Genomic DNA, 25605 nt, shown 5'->3' with positions numbered 1-25605 from the left:
AAGAATAGTGCATCATGTAAACTGGTAATGTTTTATAATTAAAATCATAATCTGTAACTAACTAGAACTGTCAAATGTTAAATAAAGAGAAAATATTTCCCTCAGAATAGTTTTGTAGTTCAAGTAGAAAATGGAAACATTCATGTAAAGTACATGTAGATTATTCAAAAATGAAACACTGTTGAAGAATGAAAGGCACAGATTAGTGCTGGTAAATTCCAGTGTTTGAGTTGACTCGGTATACTGGAGTACAGACTTCTAAGTGTATTTCAAGGTTTCCAGTAATGGGTGTTGCCCTTTTCAGGCCTCTACAATGCAGGATAGTCTAACCAGATGTGTTTGTATTAAGTGGTAGTAAATACACTTATGCTTCATTATCCTCCCAAAATATTAGGCTGTATGCTAAATACAGCAGATATTTTGTTTTTTATTTACTTACAGGGATAATTGTGTTGATGCTTCATGTGTATGATTTTTGCATTAAAGAAAAATACAGACTCATATTTGTATCATGTTTCAATCCAAATGCAAAACAATTATTAACAGGCACTAAATCTAACTATGCTATCAGGCTAACAAGTACTGAGTTTACTATCTACAGGTGTTGATTGTTACCACCACAGTGTAAATTACACTTAATGCTTGTAAACTGAGAGGAATATAGTAAAAACTATTTTAATCAGGATTTGAAAACAACAGCAGGGAAAATATCTCTTATTACTACTGTACAAAAATTTCATTATCATTTGTAATCATATTTCTCTTACTCTTTTATATGTATGCGACTTAATCCAGATAATTAGTAAATTCAATCAACTGTGTGCTGTGTTTCAAGAAAAAAGAATGTGTATAATTCCATATGAATTTGAATGCATTCACATCTTATATTCAAAATTGTTTATCTTCTGTGAACACTAGCTACAGTAAAACTATGTCGCACTAAAATGTCACAAACCTGCCTAATTACTACACGAGAGAGAAACTAAAATGAAGCTGGTGGTGTTACATGTCAAGACCGCTCATGTTTACATTCTCCTTTATAGTGAAACAGAAAATAAATTTAGAACCCTGCTGAAACAAACAACTGAGACCAACAAGGCTGGTCAAGCTGGTTGACCAGGTTTGTTGGTTTAGAGGGGTTTTGGACACTTTAGCTGGCCAGGATTGCTGGTTAAGCTGGTCAAAGAATTTTGTGCATGAAGCCTGTTTCCGGCAATACACTGTTTTGATCAAATAATAGTTTTGACTGTAAACCTCTAAAATTGTTGTTGTTTCTTTCCTTACCAACAAAATAAGTCCAGAAAAAATAATTAATGGAGAATAGAGACTTATTCTGACATCTGCATGGCCACCATCCTGTAATGTTAAAGTTAAAAATATTAGCTGATGAAAGCAAAGTGTTAAAGAGAAATAATCATTAGTGGTCTGTAAGTAGAAGAGTGTAGACACCAAGGTAAAAATGTGTGTATGACAAGCACTTTCAAAAAATTGTATCAGTTCAGATCAGAACATATGTATGTATATTGCTAACATATTAGCCATAAACAATTTTTAAGCCAATGTTATATAAAATAATGTTGCTAATGTTTTGGAGTCTTTCTGTCCCATTGTGGTCAAATTACTTAACACAAACTACATGTTTATTTACATATTTGCAATTACATTACTGCAACTTATTTAGTAATGACATCAGTCAAGCTAAGGTAATGTTATGGTCTGTGTGACCCTATGCTTGTCTGTTAGTCCAATAACCTGACAAAATGGTCACAAATTTTGTGGAGAGAGTATTTATGCCATGCCTAAGGACTAACACACGAGTGTTCACATGCACACTACTGATTTGGACACCAATTTGGATGTGAGCATTCAAAAACAAATGGCTAAAGAACCTATGGAAAACATTTTTTTCCAAAAGACTCAAAGTGGCTCCCTCTCTGAGGTGGGGTTGTGGATTGCTGGTGGTATCAGAGGTGCAATGGCTGGATCATAGGGTCTTGAGGTCACAGATTCTTTCTCCATAGAATGCTGATATGTAACGCAAAGAAGGGCATGCAGAAAAAGTTCAACAATACTATTAATTAATATTACACTGGATATCTATCATTAACGTGCTGTCTGTAGCAATGACAGCAGCCCTGTGAGATTGTAACATTTATTACACACCAGAATAAATTTAAATACTGGATGGACGAACAATGGAGAGACAGTCCACGAGAGAGTGTTGCTCCCCTTCCTTAGTGAAATGAACAGAAAGAGAATTTCAATGTGACTGCACCTTAATAGTTCATATGTGGGCCCATCCTGATGGGCTGATTGTGTACAGGTACAAATTTCAGTACACTGCAAATCTTGTCTGTTTGTGTCTTTTATTGTAGTAGCTGATGAGGATTCTAATAAAAATAAACAGTTAGAAAAGCTAAACTGACCATTATTCTTAAATAATTTGTCTGCAATTAGTAAAAACAAATGTACTCACTCTGAGAAAAGACCTGTTTCAGCAATGTTAAGTTCACGTTTCTGTAAATGGCCACCTCCTGTTCCAGCTCACATTTACAGTTTCCCAATTCAGCAGATCATTATTATAAAATGAAGAAAAAATGAAAATTAGCAGCATTAATAACCTTTTAGCATCCTACCACTTCTATCTGAAATACGGCGTTACCCTAAAACTGATATTTAAAAAACACATAAGCACAAATGTTCACAAAAATGTCCACAACTTTTATAGAACTGTATTAAAAACATGCTTTTATGTTATTAAACAAAAAATGCCACCATTAATATCTCTAACTTTGGAGCTAACCCCCTTCACTTTTCCAGCAGTTGGGGAAACAGACATGAAATTTCTTGGTCTTGAGCAGCTGCAGCTGCATTAAGTGTGTCACTTAATAAATGCCCCAGCCTATGTTTTACATACCAGCAGGGACAGTCATTGTTATTTTAGTAATTTTAAACATATATCACTGTCATTTTATCTGATATCATAGCCCAGGTGAAGCCCACCACGTGCAGCCTTGACGCTATTTCCACGAAATTTCTCAAGGAAGTAATTGACATAGTTGGCCGCAGTATTTTATTGATTATCAACAGTTCCCTAGAGAATGGACTTTTAAACATGCTGTGGTGCTCTTTTAAAGAAACCTAACCTTGATCCCTCCATTTTTAATAATTTCAGACCAATTTCTAAACTTCCCTTTTTAAGCAAAGTTTTAGAAAAAGTGGTTTCAACCCAACTTTTAGAGTTTTAGAGCTGTACATAGCACAGAAACTGCCCTCCTCAAGGTAATTAATGACCTCCTTTTAGCAGCTGACGGGGGAGAGTGCAATTTTAATTCTTTTAGATCTAAGTGCAGCTTTTGATACAGTTCCACACTATATTAGTTGACTGTCTTATGACCTGGGTGGGCATCAAGGACACTGCACCTGATTGGTTTTATTCTTACCTTTTAGAAAGAACCTTCCTGGTCACCATCGATAACTTCTTTTCTTCCACAGCCCACATTACCAGTGGTGTACCGCAAGGTTCAATTTTAGGTCCAATTTTATTTTCCATTTACATGCTTCAACTTGGCCAAATCATTCAACAACACAACATTTCTTTTCATTGCGATGCAGACGACAGACAGATATACCTTCCCCTGAGACCCGGTGACCCAAGAAGCCTAGCTGCTGTTGTAGATTGTCTCAGCGATGTCAACTGTTGGATGGCACAAAATTTTCCTTCAACTCAACAACTCAAAAACAGAAATCATACTGTTCGGTCCCCCTAATCCGAAAAACCCCATCAGTCTTCATTCCCTATCCACCAACATGAAGCCCACTGCTAGAAATCTACTATTTGATTCTGATTTAAGTTTTGAACCACGTAAAAGTTGTCCAGTCCTGCTTCCTCCAAATAAGAACCATTGACCGAATTAACCCAAGCCAATGCTCTCCTACTCTGACCTTGAAAAAATCATCCACGCTTTCATTTTCTCCAGAATAGATTACTGTAACTCCCTCCTTTCCAGCATAACACAAAAATCCCTTTCTCGCCTCCGACTAGTTCAGAATGCAGCAGCTAGGCTTCTTACTGGTTGTAACAGACATCACATCACCCCAATCCTGGCTTCTCTCCATTGGCTCCCTGTTCATTATATAATTGATTTTAAGATTTTACTGATCACTTTTAAAGCATGTCTGGGTCTGGCTCCAAGCTACATAACAGATATATTGACCCCGTACAAGCCAGCCTGCAGCCTTAGATCCTCAGGTGGGGCCCTTCTGGCTGTTCATATTTTATCACTGTTATTTGTCTCTGAAGCTGTTTCTAAAAAAAAAACTAGCCATTGCCTTCTGGGTGAAGGAACACATTACCCAGTGCAGAGGTGTGTCTCAATGACATGTTTGTAATAGTTTTTGGGAAGCAACGGAGGTCTACAGCACAGAGGTATAACATATATCAGGCTTTGGATACACACACACAATACTTGTAAGTTGGATCGATTCATTGATGGTTCGGCTCTGCACATAAGATTTGTTGACAATATAGAAAATCGCCAGCTTTATCCTTTAAACCAACACCTTCAAAAATAGTTGCAAAGTGAGTAGATCAACATGGTGGATCCACGTTTCATGAAGAAACACAAATGAACCTTGTTGTATAAAGATGTTCTGAAAGTTGTCAAAATAGACAAAATAGACAGGCAAAGTGATGAGGATGATGAAGGTGTGATGTGCAGAGTGAGAGAGGAGGGACATCAAGATCAAAACAGGGGTGTCTGCAGAGGGGTCCATGCAGACCCTTGAGGATATGGGCAGACAACAAAATTTACGTCTCACGGACCAGCGTGGACCCTCGTCGCCACCAATTCATGCAGAATTCATGCAGGAAGCATGAATTGGCCTTTAGTGTCAGGTGTGCAACTATGCCATCTGTGGATTTAAAGAGAGTCATTTCCTCACTGCTGCATGAGATGTACTTTGCATAGATGAATAAGAAAATAAATAAATAAAACACGGGTTAAGTGACATAAGGGCAGAGGTGGGACAAATGAAGATGATGAAGGTGTGTTGTGTAGATTGAGGGAGGAGCGATATCGCAGTCCAACAGGGACTAAGACGGTTGGGGAAAGAGAATGTGAAGAGAAAGTGGTTGTATGACTCAGAGTTCTAGTCAGAAAGCCGCCACAGCTGCAGCTCTCTCATGATCTCTGATGATGGAGGTCCAGGAAGGAGCGGAGCTCTGCTTTCCACAACTCCTCAACACCTCCTGCAGAAGGTCAACATCTTCTGGATCTGAAGTTGTGTTTCGGATCATTCTGCTGTCCTCCTTCTCTCTGCTCATTGTGGCTCTCAACCTGCTCGTCATCATCTCGGTCTCCCACTTCAGGCAGAGATACAACTATCTGCAGATCCTACATTTTTAAAACATATTGATATAAACAGATTTAAAAGAGGAATTGTGTTTGAGCTACTACTAAGTAATGTTGCACCTTAGAACATTAGACTAATGTTCTGTCTTGCTGAAAATGTTTTTGCAAAATAAATCTCAAATGTCTGACTTTGACACTGGAGACAATGGTTCATGTCCTGTCTCCCCCCAATAATCAATGTATGTCAACCTTAACCAAGTAGTTTTGATTGTCTACACTTAACCATGTGTTAACTTTAGATGAGGCAGATCAGAGAATGCTGATAGTTTTTTTGGAATACTTGTTTGAGTTGTTTTATCATTTAGATATAAGGACTCAGTTTAATGATGCATTTCTCTTTTCCTCCAGGCAGCTCCACACACCCACCAACCTCCTGCTCCTCTCTCTGGCTGTATCAGACATTCTCGTGGGCCTTGTGGTGATGCCCGGAATAGTTTTCCGGCGAACATCCTGCTGGTTTCTTGGTGATCTCATGTGTTCTCTGTTTAATTATGTGGCCTTCATCATTACCTCTTCCTCAGTAGGAGACATGGTGCTCATATCAGTTGACCGCTATGTGGCTATTTGTGACCCTCTGCATTACACCACCAGAATCACTGTTAGAAGAGTTAAACTCTGTGTTTGTCTGTGTTGGCTCTTTTCTGCCATCTTCAGCATTGTCTTTACAAAGGATGAACTGACTCAACCAGGTAAGTATAATTCCTGTCACGGAGAGTGTGTGTTTGTCATTGAATATGTTTCAGGACTTGTTGATCTTGTTCTGACCTTTGTTGTTCCAGTTACTCTCATCATAATCTTGTATATGAGAGTGTTTGTAGTGGCTGTGTCTCAGGCTCGTGCAATGCGCTCTCACGTTGCAGCTGTGACACTCCAGGTTTCACTGACTCTAACATCAAACAAATCTGAGTTGAAAGCAGCCAAGACTCTTGGTATTCTTGTAGTTGTGTTTCTAATATGTTTCTGTCCATATTATTGTATTTCTCTTGCAGGGGGCGACACTTCATTCACTAATCCATCTGAATTCTTTTTGGGTGTTCTGTATTATTTTAACTCCTGCTTGAACCCTGTGATATATGCCTTGTTCTACCCCTGGTTCAGAAAAGCTATTAAACTCATTGTGACTCTTCAGATACTGCAGCCTGACTCCTGTGATGCCAACATACTGTAGAAAGGATGTGGAGTGACTGAGATGAGATCTGCTCTACAAAGACTTTTACTGAATTGAAAAATTTGTGAAAATCCTTTCTTCTCTTTCTGTACATATGAACAATACATGAGAAAAGTGTGCATTACTCTAGTTATTGTCAGTTTAACATAGGAATTACAACCTATTGCATATTTAGGATAAAATAATTATTATGACAAGTTATCACAAAATAATGATTATGTTCTCCACTGTTTCATTATATTAGTGGTTGTATGTTTTTTCTCTCTCCTGCTGTTTTCATTTTAGACAGACAGAAGAAATCCCCCTCCTTGGAGGGCTGGTGTTACAGTTAGAGACCAACCACAAAAATGAGCAGCTTTAGAAATAGAAAACTAAACAATGGAATTATAATTTTTTATCCCTGTATCCCATAAATATGACAGGCGAGGTGGGTCTATCAAAATACGGGGAAAAATGGAGCAGTGTCCATGAACAAAACAACAACAACAGTTGTTTAAATACATCTGTAAACTCAAATCAATCAATCACAACCCTTTGGGTATCAGATTTTAGAATTATAACCTACATGCTGGAAACTGACCCAGTTCAAACATGCAGAAACCTAAATAATCAGCTCATTTCTTGCTATTGCATCTTATGTGATCACAGATGCTGTTTTGGCCTCATAGAGTATTCAGGCCACAGATCAGAGAACAGTCATGAAGATACATTTAGTATTACAGATTAAAGCTTTCTTGTTGAAACTAACAAAATATCTCAACCTTTGAGACATTATAACTGACACATCAGCAGTACTGTCCAGAGTTTGAACTGCTTTGTCAGAATGCTTTTTCATAGAAAAAATAAATATGATAATACAAGTAAAGAATCATTTGCATCCAAGAAAAGAGGAAGAGAGAAAAAAAGGTGCAGCAGCAGCTGGTCCCAGAGGAGAAGTTTTCAGATAAAGTAAAAGTAAGCAAGCAATTTCACAGATACTGTAAAATTACAAGTGAACATCCTGCATTCAAAGATTTACTTTGATAAATTACAGGAGTAATTGAACCATATGCTGAATTTCACCTCTAAAAATGTTATAATATTACATTACTGGATTATTCTGAATTGGATGAGTTTATTTTACGACTTCTAATCCTGTTGTATTGTTTATTCAAGAATAGTGCATCATGTAAACTGGTAATGTTTTATAATTAAAATCATAATCTGTAACTAACTAGAACTGTCAAATGTTAAATAAAGAGAAAATATTTCCCTCAGAATAGTTTTGTAGTTCAAGTAGAAAATGGAAACATTCATGTAAAGTACATGTAGATTATTCAAAAATGAAACACTGTTGAAGAATGAAAGGCACAGATTAGTGCTGGTAAATTCCAGTGTTTGAGTTGACTCGGTATACTGGAGTACAGACTTCTAAGTGTATTTCAAGGTTTCCAGTAATGGGTGTTGCCCTTTTCAGGCCTCTACAATGCAGGATAGTCTAACCAGATGTGTTTGTATTAAGTGGTAGTAAATACACTTATGCTTCATTATCCTCCCAAAATATTAGGCTGTATGCTAAATACAGCAGATATTTTGTTTTTTATTTACTTACAGGGATAATTGTGTTGATGCTTCATGTGTATGATTTTTGCATTAAAGAAAAATACAGACTCATATTTGTATCATGTTTCAATCCAAATGCAAAACAATTATTAACAGGCACTAAATCTAACTATGCTATCAGGCTAACAAGTACTGAGTTTACTATCTACAGGTGTTGATTGTTACCACCACAGTGTAAATTACACTTAATGCTTGTAAACTGAGAGGAATATAGTAAAAACTATTTTAATCAGGATTTGAAAACAACAGCAGGGAAAATATCTCTTATTACTACTGTACAAAAATTTCATTATCATTTGTAATCATATTTCTCTTACTCTTTTATATGTATGCGACTTAATCCAGATAATTAGTAAATTCAATCAACTGTGTGCTGTGTTTCAAGAAAAAAGAATGTGTATAATTCCATATGAATTTGAATGCATTCACATCTTATATTCAAAATTGTTTATCTTCTGTGAACACTAGCTACAGTAAAACTATGTCGCACTAAAATGTCACAAACCTGCCTAATTACTACACGAGAGAGAAACTAAAATGAAGCTGGTGGTGTTACATGTCAAGACCGCTCATGTTTACATTCTCCTTTATAGTGAAACAGAAAATAAATTTAGAACCCTGCTGAAACAAACAACTGAGACCAACAAGGCTGGTCAAGCTGGTTGACCAGGTTTGTTGGTTTAGAGGGGTTTTGGACACTTTAGCTGGCCAGGATTGCTGGTTAAGCTGGTCAAAGAATTTTGTGCATGAAGCCTGTTTCCGGCAATACACTGTTTTGATCAAATAATAGTTTTGACTGTAAACCTCTAAAATTGTTGTTGTTTCTTTCCTTACCAACAAAATAAGTCCAGAAAAAATAATTAATGGAGAATAGAGACTTATTCTGACATCTGCATGGCCACCATCCTGTAATGTTAAAGTTAAAAATATTAGCTGATGAAAGCAAAGTGTTAAAGAGAAATAATCATTAGTGGTCTGTAAGTAGAAGAGTGTAGACACCAAGGTAAAAATGTGTGTATGACAAGCACTTTCAAAAAATTGTATCAGTTCAGATCAGAACATATGTATGTATATTGCTAACATATTAGCCATAAACAATTTTTAAGCCAATGTTATATAAAATAATGTTGCTAATGTTTTGGAGTCTTTCTGTCCCATTGTGGTCAAATTACTTAACACAAACTACATGTTTATTTACATATTTGCAATTACATTACTGCAACTTATTTAGTAATGACATCAGTCAAGCTAAGGTAATGTTATGGTCTGTGTGACCCTATGCTTGTCTGTTAGTCCAATAACCTGACAAAATGGTCACAAATTTTGTGGAGAGAGTATTTATGCCATGCCTAAGGACTAACACACGAGTGTTCACATGCACACTACTGATTTGGACACCAATTTGGATGTGAGCATTCAAAAACAAATGGCTAAAGAACCTATGGAAAACATTTTTTTCCAAAAGACTCAAAGTGGCTCCCTCTCTGAGGTGGGGTTGTGGATTGCTGGTGGTATCAGAGGTGCAATGGCTGGATCATAGGGTCTTGAGGTCACAGATTCTTTCTCCATAGAATGCTGATATGTAACGCAAAGAAGGGCATGCAGAAAAAGTTCAACAATACTATTAATTAATATTACACTGGATATCTATCATTAACGTGCTGTCTGTAGCAATGACAGCAGCCCTGTGAGATTGTAACATTTATTACACACCAGAATAAATTTAAATACTGGATGGACGAACAATGGAGAGACAGTCCACGAGAGAGTGTTGCTCCCCTTCCTTAGTGAAATGAACAGAAAGAGAATTTCAATGTGACTGCACCTTAATAGTTCATATGTGGGCCCATCCTGATGGGCTGATTGTGTACAGGTACAAATTTCAGTACACTGCAAATCTTGTCTGTTTGTGTCTTTTATTGTAGTAGCTGATGAGGATTCTAATAAAAATAAACAGTTAGAAAAGCTAAACTGACCATTATTCTTAAATAATTTGTCTGCAATTAGTAAAAACAAATGTACTCACTCTGAGAAAAGACCTGTTTCAGCAATGTTAAGTTCACGTTTCTGTAAATGGCCACCTCCTGTTCCAGCTCACATTTACAGTTTCCCAATTCAGCAGATCATTATTATAAAATGAAGAAAAAATGAAAATTAGCAGCATTAATAACCTTTTAGCATCCTACCACTTCTATCTGAAATACGGCGTTACCCTAAAACTGATATTTAAAAAACACATAAGCACAAATGTTCACAAAAATGTCCACAACTTTTATAGAACTGTATTAAAAACATGCTTTTATGTTATTAAACAAAAAATGCCACCATTAATATCTCTAACTTTGGAGCTAACCCCCTTCACTTTTCCAGCAGTTGGGGAAACAGACATGAAATTTCTTGGTCTTGAGCAGCTGCAGCTGCATTAAGTGTGTCACTTAATAAATGCCCCAGCCTATGTTTTACATACCAGCAGGGACAGTCATTGTTATTTTAGTAATTTTAAACATATATCACTGTCATTTTATCTGATATCATAGCCCAGGTGAAGCCCACCACGTGCAGCCTTGACGCTATTTCCACGAAATTTCTCAAGGAAGTAATTGACATAGTTGGCCGCAGTATTTTATTGATTATCAACAGTTCCCTAGAGAATGGACTTTTAAACATGCTGTGGTGCTCTTTTAAAGAAACCTAACCTTGATCCCTCCATTTTTAATAATTTCAGACCAATTTCTAAACTTCCCTTTTTAAGCAAAGTTTTAGAAAAAGTGGTTTCAACCCAACTTTTAGAGTTTTAGAGCTGTACATAGCACAGAAACTGCCCTCCTCAAGGTAATTAATGACCTCCTTTTAGCAGCTGACGGGGGAGAGTGCAATTTTAATTCTTTTAGATCTAAGTGCAGCTTTTGATACAGTTCCACACTATATTAGTTGACTGTCTTATGACCTGGGTGGGCATCAAGGACACTGCACCTGATTGGTTTTATTCTTACCTTTTAGAAAGAACCTTCCTGGTCACCATCGATAACTTCTTTTCTTCCACAGCCCACATTACCAGTGGTGTACCGCAAGGTTCAATTTTAGGTCCAATTTTATTTTCCATTTACATGCTTCAACTTGGCCAAATCATTCAACAACACAACATTTCTTTTCATTGCGATGCAGACGACAGACAGATATACCTTCCCCTGAGACCCGGTGACCCAAGAAGCCTAGCTGCTGTTGTAGATTGTCTCAGCGATGTCAACTGTTGGATGGCACAAAATTTTCCTTCAACTCAACAACTCAAAAACAGAAATCATACTGTTCGGTCCCCCTAATCCGAAAAACCCCATCAGTCTTCATTCCCTATCCACCAACATGAAGCCCACTGCTAGAAATCTACTATTTGATTCTGATTTAAGTTTTGAACCACGTAAAAGTTGTCCAGTCCTGCTTCCTCCAAATAAGAACCATTGACCGAATTAACCCAAGCCAATGCTCTCCTACTCTGACCTTGAAAAAATCATCCACGCTTTCATTTTCTCCAGAATAGATTACTGTAACTCCCTCCTTTCCAGCATAACACAAAAATCCCTTTCTCGCCTCCGACTAGTTCAGAATGCAGCAGCTAGGCTTCTTACTGGTTGTAACAGACATCACATCACCCCAATCCTGGCTTCTCTCCATTGGCTCCCTGTTCATTATATAATTGATTTTAAGATTTTACTGATCACTTTTAAAGCATGTCTGGGTCTGGCTCCAAGCTACATAACAGATATATTGACCCCGTACAAGCCAGCCTGCAGCCTTAGATCCTCAGGTGGGGCCCTTCTGGCTGTTCATATTTTATCACTGTTATTTGTCTCTGAAGCTGTTTCTAAAAAAAAAACTAGCCATTGCCTTCTGGGTGAAGGAACACATTACCCAGTGCAGAGGTGTGTCTCAATGACATGTTTGTAATAGTTTTTGGGAAGCAACGGAGGTCTACAGCACAGAGGTATAACATATATCAGGCTTTGGATACACACACACAATACTTGTAAGTTGGATCGATTCATTGATGGTTCGGCTCTGCACATAAGATTTGTTGACAATATAGAAAATCGCCAGCTTTATCCTTTAAACCAACACCTTCAAAAATAGTTGCAAAGTGAGTAGATCAACATGGTGGATCCACGTTTCATGAAGAAACACAAATGAACCTTGTTGTATAAAGATGTTCTGAAAGTTGTCAAAATAGACAAAATAGACAGGCAAAGTGATGAGGATGATGAAGGTGTGATGTGCAGAGTGAGAGAGGAGGGACATCAAGATCAAAACAGGGGTGTCTGCAGAGGGGTCCATGCAGACCCTTGAGGATATGGGCAGACAACAAAATTTACGTCTCACGGACCAGCGTGGACCCTCGTCGCCACCAATTCATGCAGAATTCATGCAGGAAGCATGAATTGGCCTTTAGTGTCAGGTGTGCAACTATGCCATCTGTGGATTTAAAGAGAGTCATTTCCTCACTGCTGCATGAGATGTACTTTGCATAGATGAATAAGAAAATAAATAAATAAAACACGGGTTAAGTGACATAAGGGCAGAGGTGGGACAAATGAAGATGATGAAGGTGTGTTGTGTAGATTGAGGGAGGAGCGATATCGCAGTCCAACAGGGACTAAGACGGTTGGGGAAAGAGAATGTGAAGAGAAAGTGGTTGTATGACTCAGAGTTCTAGTCAGAAAGCCGCCACAGCTGCAGCTCTCTCATGATCTCTGATGATGGAGGTCCAGGAAGGAGCGGAGCTCTGCTTTCCACAACTCCTCAACACCTCCTGCAGAAGGTCAACATCTTCTGGATCTGAAGTTGTGTTTCGGATCATTCTGCTGTCCTCCTTCTCTCTGCTCACTGTGGCTCTCAACCTGATCGTCATCATCTCGGTCTCCCACTTCAGGCAGAGATACAATTATCTGCAGATCCTACATTTTTAAAACATATTGATATTAACAGATTTAAAAGAGGAATTGTGTTTGAGCTACTACTAAGTAATGTTGCACCTTGGAACACTAGAACTATTCTGTCTTGCTGACAATGTTTTTGCAAAATAAATCTCAAATGTCTGACTTTGACACTGGAGACAGTGGTTCATGTCCTGTCTCCCCCCAATAATCAATGTATGTCAACCTTAACCAAGTAGTTTTGATTGTCTACACTTAACCATGTGTTAACTTTAGATGAGGCAGATCAGAAAATGTTCATAGTTTTTTTGGAATACTTGTTTGAGTTATTTAATCATTTAGATACAAAGACTTGTTGGTTTAATGATGCATTTCTCTTTTCCCCCAGGCAGCTCCACACACCCACCAACCTCCTCCTCCTCTCTCTGGCTATATCAGACATTCTCGTGGGCCTCGTGCTGATACCAGGAGCAGTTCTCCCACAAACATCTTGCTGGTTTCTTGGTGATCTCATGTGTTCTCTGTTTAATTATGTGGCCTTCACCATTACCTCTTCCTCAGTAGGAGACATGGTGCTCATATCAGTTGACCGCTATGTGGCTATTTGTGACCCTCTGCATTACACCACCAGAATCACTGTGAGAAGAGTTAAACTCTGTGTTTGTCTGTGTTGGTTCTTTTCTGCTCTCTTCAGCATTTTCCTTACAAAGGATGAACTGACTCAACCAGGTAAGTATAATTCCTGTCACGGAGAGTGTGTGTTTGTCATTGACTATATTTCAGGACTTGTTGATCTTGTTCTGACCTTTATTGTTCCAGTTACTATCATCATAATCTTGTATATGAGAGTGTTTGTAGTGGCTGTGTCTCAGGCTCGTGCAATGCGCTCTCACATTGCAGCTGTGACACTCCAGGTTTCACTGACTCTAACATCAAAGAAATCTGAGTTGAAAGCAGCCAGGACTCTTGGTATTCTTGTAGTTGTGTTTCTAATATGTTTCTGTCCATATTATTGTGTTTCTCTTGCAGGGGGCGACACTTCATTCACTAATCCATCTGCATTCTTTTTGGGTATTCTGTATTATTTGAACTCCTGCTTGAACCCTGTGATATATGCCTTGTTCTACCCCTGGTTCAGAAAAGCTATTAAACTCATTGTGACTCTTCAGATACTGCAGCCTGACTCCTGTGATGCCAACATACTGTAGACAGGATGCGGAGTGACTGAGATGAGATCTGCTCTACAAAGACTTTTACTGAATTGAAAAATTTGTGAAAATCCTTTCTTCTCCTTCTGTACATATGAACAATACATGAGAAAAGTGTGCATTACTCTAGTTATTGTCACTTTAACATAGGAATTACAACCTATTGCATATTTAGGATAAAATAATTATTATGACAAGTTATCACAAAATAATGATTATGTTCTCCACTGTTTCATTATATTAGTGATTGTATGTTTTTTCTCTCTCCTGCTGTTTTCATTTTAGACAGACAGAAGAAATCCCCCTCCTTGGAGGGCTGGTGTTACAGTTAGAGACCAACCACAAAAATGAGCAGCTTTAGAAATAGAAAACTAAACAATGGAATTATAATTTTTTATCCCTGTATCCCATAAATATGACAGGCGAGGTGGGTCTATCAAAATACGGGGAAAAATGGAGCAGTGTCCATGAACAAAACAACAACAACAGTTGTTTAAATACATCTGTAAACTCAAATCAATCAATCACAACCCTTTGGGTATCAGATTTTAGAATTATAACCTACATGCTGGAAACTGACCCAGTTCAAACATGCAGAAACCTAAATAATCAGCTCATTTCTTGCTATTGCATCTTATGTGATCACAGATGCTGTTTTGGCCTCATAGAGTATTCAGGCCACAGATCAGAGAACAGTCATGAAGATACATTTAGTATTACAGATTAAAGCTTTCTTGTTGAAACTAACAAAATATCTCAACCTTTGAGACATTATAACTGACACATCAGCAGTACTGTCCAGAGTTTGAACTGCTTTGTCAGAATGCTTTTTCATAGAAAAAATAAATATGATAATACAAGTAAAGAATCATTTGCATCCAAGAAAAGAGGAAGAGAGGAAAAAAGGTGCAGCAGCAGCTGGTCCCAGAGGAGAAGTTTTCAGATAAAGTAAAAGTAAGCAAGCAATTTCACAGATACTGTAAAATTACAAGTGAACATCCTGCATTCAAAGATTTACTTTGATAAATTACAGGAGTAATTGAACCATATGCTGAATTTCCCCTCTAAAAATGTTATAATATTACATTACTGGATTATTCTGAATTGGGTGAGTTTATTTTACGACTTCTAATCCTGTTGTATTGTTTATTCAAGAATAGTGCATCATGTAAACTGGTAATGTTTTATAAGTAAAATCATAATCTGTAACTAACTAGAACTGTCAAATGTTAAATAAAGAGAAAATATTTCCCTCAGAATAGTTTTGTAGTTCAAGTAGAAAATGGAAACATTCATGTAAAGTACATGTAGATTATTCAAAAATGAAACACTGTTGAAGAATGAAAGGCACAGATTAGTGCTGGTAAATTCCAGTGTTTGAGTTGACTCGGTATACTGGAGTACAGACTTCTAAGTGTATTTCAAGGTTTCCAGTAATGGGTGTTGCACTTCTCAGGCCTCTACAATGCAGGATAGTCTAACCAGATGTGTTTGTATTAAGTGGTAGTAAATACACTTATGCTTCATTATCCTCCCAAAATATTAGGCTGTATGCTAAATACAGCAGATATTTTGTTTTTTATTTACTTACAGGGATAATTGTGTTGATGCTGCATGTGTATGATTTTTGCATTAAAGAAAAATACAGACTCATATTTGTATCATGTTTCAATCCAAATGCAAAACAATTATTAACAGGCACTAAATCTAACTATGCTATCAGGCTAACAAGTACTGAGTTTACTATCTACAGTCTAACAAGCTAATAGGCTAACAAGCACTGACCACTGTCTACAGGTGTTGATTGTTACCACCACAGTGTAAATTACACTTAATGCTTGTAAACTGAGAGGAATATAGTAAAACTATTTTAATCAGGATTTGAAAACAACAGCAGGGAAAATATCTCTTATTACTACTGTACAAAAATTTCATTACCATTTGTAATCATATTTCTCTTACTCTTTTATCTGTATGTGACTTAATCTACAGTACCTTATTAACACAGTTCATGTAGGCTTCTCCTTCAATGTGTCATCCATCTGTATATCAACTAAGACTAAAAAAATTGAGCATATACAATGCTGTTGTTTTAAGTCTCTTGTTTTTGTTAAATGTGTAAAGTATAGCTCTTTTACAAAAAGGTAGCTTGTTCAAATTCCAATTTATTTCAGAACAAATATACAAATTCAGCTTGTGTGGAATTTCATTATCATTTCTGTTTTTTTCTACTGTCCTGGTGCACTTACAGTATTTACAAATTTCAAAGGAAAAGGCTGGCTTGTCCTTTAAAGGGATATTTTCTATATTCTTCCTATTGTCAACAAATCTTATGTGCAGAGCAAAACCAACCATGAAGCACATTGTTGCATTCATTCTTTTTCAGGAACGTGGTTCTTTTACAGAGCTTCGCTAGCTTATTGTGGCACATGTCACAACCTTTTGACTTTGTACTGAAGTTATTTACACTGCAGCATAAGATCAAGAGGTTGTGATATTTAGGACAACAAGCTAGCGTAGCTCTAAACGGAACCTCATTCTTACCCATGTGCAGTGGCGTCTGATGTACAAGGAACTGCTCTACTTAGGGTTCATATTTTATCACTGTTATTTGTCTCTGAAACTGTTTATAAAAAAAAAAAAAAATAGGCATTGCCTTCTGGGTGAAGGAACACATTACCCAGTGCAGAGGTGTGTCTCAATTACATGTTTGTAATAGTTTTTGTAATAAAATCACCAGCTTTATCCTTTAAACCAACACCTTCAAAAATAGTTGCAAAGTGAGTAGATAGTCAAAATGGTGGATCCACGTTTAAGGAAGAAAGACAAATGAACCTTGTTGTATAAAGATGTTCTGAAAGTTGTCAAAATAGAGTTTAATATGTCACCAAATGATAGCAACTCGGACTGTTCAAATGATCCACTTGGGAATGGAGTATACAGGGACGGACACGCCTCTGGTGGCCACAGGTACAACATAAAGGACTGAGGCAGTACTGATGATCATGACCTATGTATCAAGGCATCAAATAACTGCATCTGCCCTTGATGATTTGCTTAAACTTATCACTTATTTGAGCAAGATGTTGTACCAGGGTCAAAGTATGCCTTTATAAAGTGTTTCAAAATAACATGGATAAATCAACTTTCATTTTTACTGTAAGGCCTGTGTAAAGCCAATTTGGGAAGTCAAAATGATGTGTTAGAGAACAGTGTCACACAATGTTCAGGATGTAATTCACCAGTTTTCCCAAACACCCTAGACAATGGGAGCCTCTTTATCAGTGTCCCAATAGCTCCTCAGATTCAGTACATTCTTCAAACTCCAGAGTTACAGAGCAAATTGAGCTACAGGGTGGGCAGACCAAGCAAAGCAGAAAACATTATATCAGACATTTATGACAGTGACCTGTATAAAGTGCTGTCAGCACCAGGTGAAATTTTATTAGATCCTAACAATCTGTCATACACGTTCAATTCAGATGGTTCACCTCTTTACAAGTCATCCAAATATTCCATCTGGCCCATTCACCTTCACCTCAATGAGCTGCCACCAAACACTCAGTTCAAACATGTGATGTCGGCTGGGTTGTAGTTTGGATCAGTAAAGCCTCAGATGCATGTTTTTCTCAAGTCTTTTGTAGATCAAGCAAAAGTACTTGCAACCAAGGGAGTATTATGGAGAAAGGATGGGAAAGTTGTCATCAGCAAAGTTGTGGGTGTCTATTGTGTTGATTCCGAGGCCAGACCAGCAATGCAGAACTCTACACAGTTCAACGGGTGTTTTAGCTCTGGGCTCTGGCTGGGTCTCTAGCTTTTCTCCTTGTTTCTGTTTTTTCCCTGTCTTCCCCTGTGTGTCCTCCTCCCCTGTCTGTTTGTGTGTGTGTGAGTGCAGCTTCCCTGACCTGGCACCTGGGTTCAATTCCACTCCTGTCTACAATCAGCTCCTCAAGCCACAGCTCAAATACTCCAGCTCTCCTTCCACTCATCGCCAGATTGTTCAGTCACCTTAGTGGTAGCTACACTCTTGGCCGCTCAGTATTATCTATACTGGAGTTATTTTCATATGCTTTCTTTTTGGTTCTTCCACTAATACGACTTCTACTGTGCCCAGGTCTCCAGTGTCAATCCGTCCACCCGGTCATCTGTTGTTTTTCAGCTGCAAGCCCATTCTCCAGCCACACCATGCGGAGCGCATACAGCCACCTGCCGCTCTCTGCCACACATTTCTCTTTGCTTAAACCCGTATCTGAGCCTTCAGAGCCCATTCAAACCTACATAAACCAGAGACTAGCCATGATTCTCCACAAGACCCACTCTTTACCACCAAATCAGGCAGAGTCGTTACACGTTCCTGGTTACAAGTCAGCGATTTCTCCAGAACCATACTCTGGCAACTTATTCCATATCTGAGCCACTTCAATCGCTTCCAGACAAGGAATCTCAGATCACCCTCCCCCCATTACTTGATCCCTCTATCCCTAATCCCTTCATCAGGTTCTCCAACCCCATCCATCACTCAACATCTCAGCTCTCTTTCATTATCTCAATTCAAATCGAAATCCATATTATTGTTGTTGGCATGGTCATGGTTAGTGAAATTACAGATATGGACTGTTCTCCTGATATGAACTGATATGCACATTTATTGGGACACTGTTCATCTTTTGCAATTCATTTTTCAGATGGACATTGTTTGCATCACAAACACAAAAACTTCATATGTTAAATGTGGTTGATATCATCTTTCATGGGTTTATAGTAGTGATTATAAAGGATGTTGCTGTGTTTCTGTAATGTCATAAGACCATGATTTCAGTCATTTTAGGCCTTATAAGCATATTTGTTTTTACCCCCTGCTCATATGCCTAGTATACTGTTTTTCTGTTTCCCATGTACCTAGCTGTGACAGTGCAGTTATTTTGTCTTTCACATTGGAGATTAGATTTTTTTTTTCATAAATTTCGAAATGAGGACATTTCATCTGAAGAGAGAGAAGAATGTAACATGAAATTTATTTTTGTGAAGAACTGTTTGAAGATTATCTTATTTTGGTATTGGCTGGGTGTTTAGGATAGTTCAGATTGGGCGGAGTAATACGCTGCACAGTGAAGTGATGTATCAAGTCTGAGGGGTTCTACTGTTTTGAATGGACAGAAAAGTACACACGTTACTCTCTGAAAGAGTTGTCCCCATGCTGTTTTCCTTGCTGACCTGAAATAGATTTAATCAAGTTAACGTTAACAATACACCAACATTACAGTATTGTTGAGTTATTGAGTTTTGTGTTGAGAAATGTTAAAGATATTAAAATCGACAGTGAGGAAAATACTCATACATAGTGCATCCAGTCCACCCATCAGACTGGTAAAATTAGAATAAAATAAAAACAAGGATAAAATCTTATGATTAAATGTTGAGTGATGAAGCGGTTATAGTTAAAGGTGAATCACAAATGAGAAAAACAATACAGCCCCTGTGCTCCTGAGTCCCTGATAGAAAAAAAAATGATGAGATGATGATGAGAAATGAGATGACAGGATATCCAAATATGATTGCATAGACTATTAACCATGTAATGCATATTTATTTATTTCACTTGCCTGCCAAAGGAACTAACTAGCCTACCTGACAATGCTATTTTACGCCAGGCTAACTCACTTGTTGTTAAGCTTAATGGTGGGTTGTTGCCTTAATTAAGTTGGCTGTATTGAGATGTTTTAATAGTGGTTTAATTTCACAACAGTGACAAACACCAGGGCTTAGGGCAAACACTGTTGTTACCTGGCTGTCACCAGTGACGGCAGATCAGGGAGACATGGATCATGCTGCTCCAAAGGGTGCTCTCATGCGTTAACTGTGGAGGCTGTGACAGGGGAAGTCAAAGACGGAGGGGCAGGGGCTTGTGCTTTCTTGCAGAATTAGAACTCAGATGCAGTTGTCCAGCATTACAATGCGCTTTCAATTGAGAATTGATACTATGGGTCAAATTAAAAAATTAAAATATAAAATTAGAAAGAGAAATAGAAAAAAACTGTCTTGCAATAAAGGCACTTATTAAGTCAGAGGCCAAAAGGGCAGGTGCTTGAGCACCACCTGCATTTTATCTGTGCACGTGCTTGAGTATTACCACATTGTCATGGACTCATGGTTTTTGGACTCTTTGTGTTTTTGTTCTCTTGGTTACACTTATGTTGTCCAGTCCTTTTGGTGAGAGAGAGGCACTGAGAGAGGGAGGGTTGCAGGCAAAGTGATGAGGATGATGAAGGTGTGATGTGCAGAGTGAGAGAGGAGGGACATCAAGATCAAAACAGGGGTGTCTGCAGAGGGGTCCATGCAGACCCTTGAGGATATGGGCGGACAACAAAATTTACATCTCACAGACCAGCGTGGACCCTCGTCGCCACCAATTCATGCAGAATTCATGCAGGAAGCATGAATTGGCCTTTAGTGTCAGGTGTGCAACTATGCCATCTGTGGATTTAAAGAGAGTCATTCCCTCACTGCTGCATGAGATGTATTTTGCATAGATGAATAAGAAAATAAATAAATAAAACATGGGTTAAGTGAAAAAAGGGCAGAGGTGGGACAAATGAAGATGATGAAGGTGTGTTGTGTAGATTGAGGGAGGAGCGATATCGCAGTCCAACAGGGACTAAGACGGTTGGGGAAAGAGAATGTGAAGAGAAAGTGGTTGTATGACTCAGAGTTCTAGTCAGAAAGCTGCCAGAGCTGCAGCTCTCTCATGATCTCTGATGATGGAGGTCCAGGAAGGAGCGGAGCTCTGCTTTCCACAACTCCTCAACACCTCCTGCAGAAGGTCAACATCTTCTGGATCTGAAGTTGTGTTTCGGATCATTCTGCTGTCCTCCTTCTCTCTGCTCACTGTGGCTCTCAACCTGATCGTCATCATCTCGGTCTCCCACTTCAGGCAGAGATACAATTATCTGCAGATCCTACATTTTTAAAACATATTGATATTAACAGATTTAAAAGAGGAATTGTGTTTGAGCTACTACTAAGTAATGTTGCACCTTGGAACACTAGAACTATTCTGTCTTGCTGACAATGTTTTTGCAAAATAAATCTCAAATGTCTGACTTTGACACTGGAGACAGTGGTTCATGTCCTGTCTCCCCCCAATAATCAATGTATGTCAACCTTAACCAAGTAGTTTTGATTGTCTACACTTAACCATGTGTTAACTATAGATGTGGCAGGTCAGAAAACACTCATAGTTTTTTGGAATAGTTGTTTGAGTTGTTTTATCATTTAGATATAAGGACTTGTTGGTTTAATGATGCATTTCTCTTTATTTCCAGGCAGCTCCACACACCCACCAACCTCCTCCTTTTCTCTCTGGCTGTATCAGACTTTCTCGTGGGCCTCGTGGTGATGCCGGGAGCATTTCTCCAACAAACATCCTGCTGGTTTCTTGGTGATTTCATGTGTTTTCTGTGTCATTATATATCCTTCATCATTACCTCTTCCTCGGTAGGAAACATGGTGCTCGTATCAGTTGACCGCTATGTGGCTATTTGTGACCCTCTGCATTACACCACCAGAATCACTGTGAGAAGAGTTAAACTCTGTGTTTGTCTGTGTTGGTTCTTTTCTGCTCTCTTCAGCATTTTCCTTACAAAGGATGAACTGACTCAACCAGGTAAGTATAATTCCTGTCACGGAGAGTGTGTGTTTGTCATTGACTATATTTCAGGACTTGTTGATCTTGTTCTGACCTTTATTGTTCCAGTTACTATCATCATAATCTTGTATATGAGAGTGTTTGTAGTGGCTGTGTCTCAGGCTCGTGCAATGCGCTCTCACATTGCAGCTGTGACACTCCAGGTTTCACTGACTCTAACATCAAAGAAATCTGAGTTGAAAGCAGCCAGGACTCTTGGTATTCTTGTAGTTGTGTTTCTAATATGTTTCTGTCCATATTATTGTGTTTCTCTTGCAGGGGGCGACACTTCATTCACTAATCCATCTGCATTCTTTTTGGGTATTCTGTATTATTTGAACTCCTGCTTGAACCCTGTGATATATGCCTTGTTCTACCCCTGGTTCAGAAAAGCTATTAAACTCATTGTGACTCTTCAGATACTGCAGCCTGACTCCTGTGATGCCAACATACTGTAGACAGGATGCGGAGTGACTGAGATGAGATCTGCTCTACAAAGACTTTTACTGAATTGAAAAATTTGTGAAAATCCTTTCTTCTCCCTCTGTACATATGAACAATACATGAGAAAAGTGTGCATTACTCTAGTTATTGTCACTTTAACATAGGAATTACAACCTATTGCATATTTAGGATAAAATAATTATTATGACAAGTTATCACAAAATAATGATTATGTTCTCCACTGTTTCATTATATTAGTGATTGTATGTTTTTTCTCTCTCCTGCTGTTTTCATTTTAGACAGACAGAAGAAATCCCCCTCCTTGGAGGGCTGGTGTTACAGTTAGAGACCAACCACAAAAATGAGCAGCTTTAGAAATAGAAAACTAAACAATGGAATTATAATTTTTTATCCCTGTATCCCACAAATATGACAGATGAGGTGGGTCTATCAAAATACGGGGAAAAATGGAGCAGTGTCCATGAACAAAACAACAACAACAGTTGTTTAAATACATCTGTAAACTCAAATCAATCAATCACAACCCTTTGGGTACCAGATTTTAGAATTATAACCTACATGCTGGAAAGTGACCCAGTTCAAACATGCAGAAACCTAAATAATCAGCTCATATCTTGCTATTGCATCTTATGTGATCACAGATGCTGTTTTGGCCTCATAGAGTATTCAGGCCACAGATCAGAGAACAGTCATGAAGATACATTTAGTATTACAGATTAAAGCTTCCTTGTTGAAACTAACAAAATATCTCAACCTTTGAGACATTATAACTGACACATCAGCAGTACTGTCCAGGGTTTGAACTGCTTTGTCAGAATGCTTTTTCATAGAAAAAATAAATATGATAATACAAGTAAAGAATCATTTGCATCCAAGAAAAGAGGGAGAGAGAAAAAAAGGTGCAGCAGCAGCTGGTACCAGAGGAGAAGTTTTCAGATAAAGTAAAAGTAAGCAAGCAATTTCACAGATACTGTAAAATTACAAGTGAACATCCTGCATTCAAAGATTTACTTTGATAAATTACAGGAGTAAATGAGCCATATGCTGAATTTCCCCTCTAAAAATGTTATAATATTACATTACTGGATTATTCTGAATTGGGTGAGTTTATTTTACGACTTCTAATCCTGTTGTATTGTTTATTCAAGAATTTACATGCATCATGTAAACTGGTAATGTTTTATAAGTAAAATCATAATCTGTAACTAACTAGAACTGTCAAATGTTAAATAAAGAGAAAATATTTCCCTCAGAATAGTTTTGTAGTTCAAGTAGAAAATGGAAACATTCATGTAAAGTACATGTAGATTATTCAAAAATGAAACACTGTTGAAGAATGAAAGGCACAGATTAGTGCTGGTAAGTTCCAGTGTTTGAGTTGACTCGGTATACTGGAGTACAGACTTCTAAATGTATTTTGAGGTTTCCAGTAATGGGTGTTGCACTTCTCAGGCCTCTACAATGCAGGATAGTCTAACCAGATGTGTTTGTATTAAGTGGTAGTAAATACACTTATGCTTCATTATCCTCCCAAAATATTAGGCTGTATGCTAAATACAGCAGATATTTTGTTTTTTATTTACTTACAGGGATAATTGTGTTGATGCTGCATGTGTATGATTTTTGCATTAAAGAAAAATACAGACTCATATTTGTATCATGTTTCAATCCAAATGCAAAGCAATTATTAACAGGCACTAAATCTAACTATGCTATCAGGCTAACAAGTACTGAGTTTACTATCTACAGTCTAACAAGCTAATAGGCTAACAAGCACTGACCACTGTCTACAGGTGTTGATTGTTACCACCACAGTGTAAATTACACTTAATGCTTGTAAACTGAGAGGAATATAGTAAAAATATTTTAATCAGGATTTGAAAACAACAGCAGGGAAAATATCTCTTATTACTACTGTACAAAAATTTCATTATCATTTGTAATCATATTTCTCTTACTCTTTTATATGTATGCGACTTAATCCAGATAATTAGTAAATTCAATCAACTGTGTGCTGTGTTTCAAGAAAAAAGAATGTGTATAATTACCATTTGTAATCATATTTCTCTTACTCTTTTATCTGTATGTGACTTAATCTACAGTACCTTATTAACACAGTTCATGTAGGCTTCTCCTTCAATGTGTCATCCATCTGTATATCAACTAAGACTAAAAAAATTGAGCATATACAATGCTGTTGTTTTAAGTCTCTTGTTTTTGTTAAATGTGTAAAGTATAGCTCTTTTACAAAAAGGTAGCTTGTTCAAATTCCAATTTATTTCAGAACAAATATACAAATTCAGCTTGTGTGGAATTTCATTATCATTTCTGTTTTTTTCTACTGTCCTGGTGCACTTACAGTATTTACAAATTTCAAAGGAAAAGGCTGGCTTGTCCTTTAAAGGGATATTTTCTATATTCTTCCTATTGTCAACAAATCTTATGTGCAGAGCAAAACCAACCATGAAGCACATTGTTGCATTCATTCTTTTTCAGGAACGTGGTTCTTTTACAGAGCTTCGCTAGCTTATTGTGGCACATGTCACAACCTTTTGACTTTGTACTGAAGTTATTTACACTGCAGCATAAGATCAAGAGGTTGTGATATTTAGGACAACAAGCTAGCGTAGCTCTAAACGGAACCTCATTCTTACCCATGTGCAGTGGCGTCTGATGTACAAGGAACTGCTCTACTTAGGGTTCATATTTTATCACTGTTATTTGTCTCTGAAACTGTTTATAAAAAAAAAAAAAATAGGCATTGCCTTCTGGGTGAAGGAACACATTACCCAGTGCAGAGGTGTGTCTCAATTACATGTTTGTAATAGTTTTTGTAATAAAATCACCAGCTTTATCCTTTAAACCAACACCTTCAAAAATAGTTGCAAAGTGAGTAGATAGTCAAAATGGTGGATCCACGTTTAAGGAAGAAAGACAAATGAACCTTGTTGTATAAAGATGTTCTGAAAGTTGTCAAAATAGAGTTTAATATGTCACCAAATGATAGCAACTCGGACTGTTCAAATGATCCACTTGGGAATGGAGTATACAGGGATGGACACGCCTCTGGTGGCCACAGGTACAACATCAAGGGCTGAGGCAGTACTGATGATCATGACCTATGTAGCAAGGCATCAAA

The 25605-nt window shown here is 37.7% G+C and overlaps 3 protein-coding genes across 3 annotated transcripts; all 3 read left to right on the top strand.

The window, feature by feature from the left end:
* The first annotated feature begins 5198 nt into the window (after window positions 1-5198).
* On the top strand, window positions 5199-6585 carry LOC122992530 (trace amine-associated receptor 13c-like). The gene is made up of 2 exons (XM_044366359.1): window positions 5199-5371; window positions 5763-6585. The coding sequence occupies exons 1-2, from the start codon at window positions 5199-5201 to the stop codon at window positions 6580-6582; spliced, it is 993 nt and encodes a 330-aa protein (XP_044222294.1). The 3' UTR covers window positions 6583-6585.
* Window positions 6586-12932: 6347 nt separating this feature from the next.
* On the top strand, window positions 12933-14317 carry LOC122992529 (trace amine-associated receptor 13c-like). The gene is made up of 2 exons (XM_044366358.1): window positions 12933-13105; window positions 13498-14317. Exons 1-2 carry the CDS (start codon window positions 12933-12935, stop codon window positions 14315-14317), a joined length of 993 nt encoding a protein of 330 aa, XP_044222293.1.
* A 6200-nt stretch (window positions 14318-20517) lies between these two features.
* LOC122992460 (trace amine-associated receptor 13c-like) lies at window positions 20518-22459 on the top strand. The gene is made up of 2 exons (XM_044366253.1): window positions 20518-21248; window positions 21640-22459. Exons 1-2 carry the CDS (start codon window positions 21073-21075, stop codon window positions 22457-22459), a joined length of 996 nt encoding a protein of 331 aa, XP_044222188.1. The 5' UTR covers window positions 20518-21072.
* Window positions 22460-25605: the final 3146 nt, after the last annotated feature.

This window comes from Thunnus albacares, chromosome 11 (genome assembly GCF_914725855.1).
Source record: "Thunnus albacares chromosome 11, fThuAlb1.1, whole genome shotgun sequence".
Classification (NCBI taxonomy): domain Eukaryota; kingdom Metazoa; phylum Chordata; class Actinopteri; order Scombriformes; family Scombridae; genus Thunnus; species Thunnus albacares.
This window is presented reverse-complemented; position numbering and strand designations above follow the sequence as displayed.

Bases quoted from the DNA above. Each gene is read 5' to 3' on its own strand.
- LOC122992529 (XM_044366358.1), top strand. From the start codon at position 12,933: ATGGAGGTCCAGGAAGGAGCGGAGCTCTGCTTTCCACAACTCCTCAAC. The intron at 13,106-13,497 runs GCAGAGATACAA...CTTTTCCCCCAG, and splicing joins ATCTCGGTCTCCCACTTCAG to GCAGCTCCACACACCCACCA.
- LOC122992530 (XM_044366359.1), top strand. From the start codon at position 5,199: ATGGAGGTCCAGGAAGGAGCGGAGCTCTGCTTTCCACAACTCCTCAAC. The intron at 5,372-5,762 runs GCAGAGATACAA...CTTTTCCTCCAG, and splicing joins ATCTCGGTCTCCCACTTCAG to GCAGCTCCACACACCCACCA.
- LOC122992460 (XM_044366253.1), top strand. From the start codon at position 21,073: ATGATGGAGGTCCAGGAAGGAGCGGAGCTCTGCTTTCCACAACTCCTC. The intron at 21,249-21,639 runs GCAGAGATACAA...CTTTATTTCCAG, and splicing joins ATCTCGGTCTCCCACTTCAG to GCAGCTCCACACACCCACCA.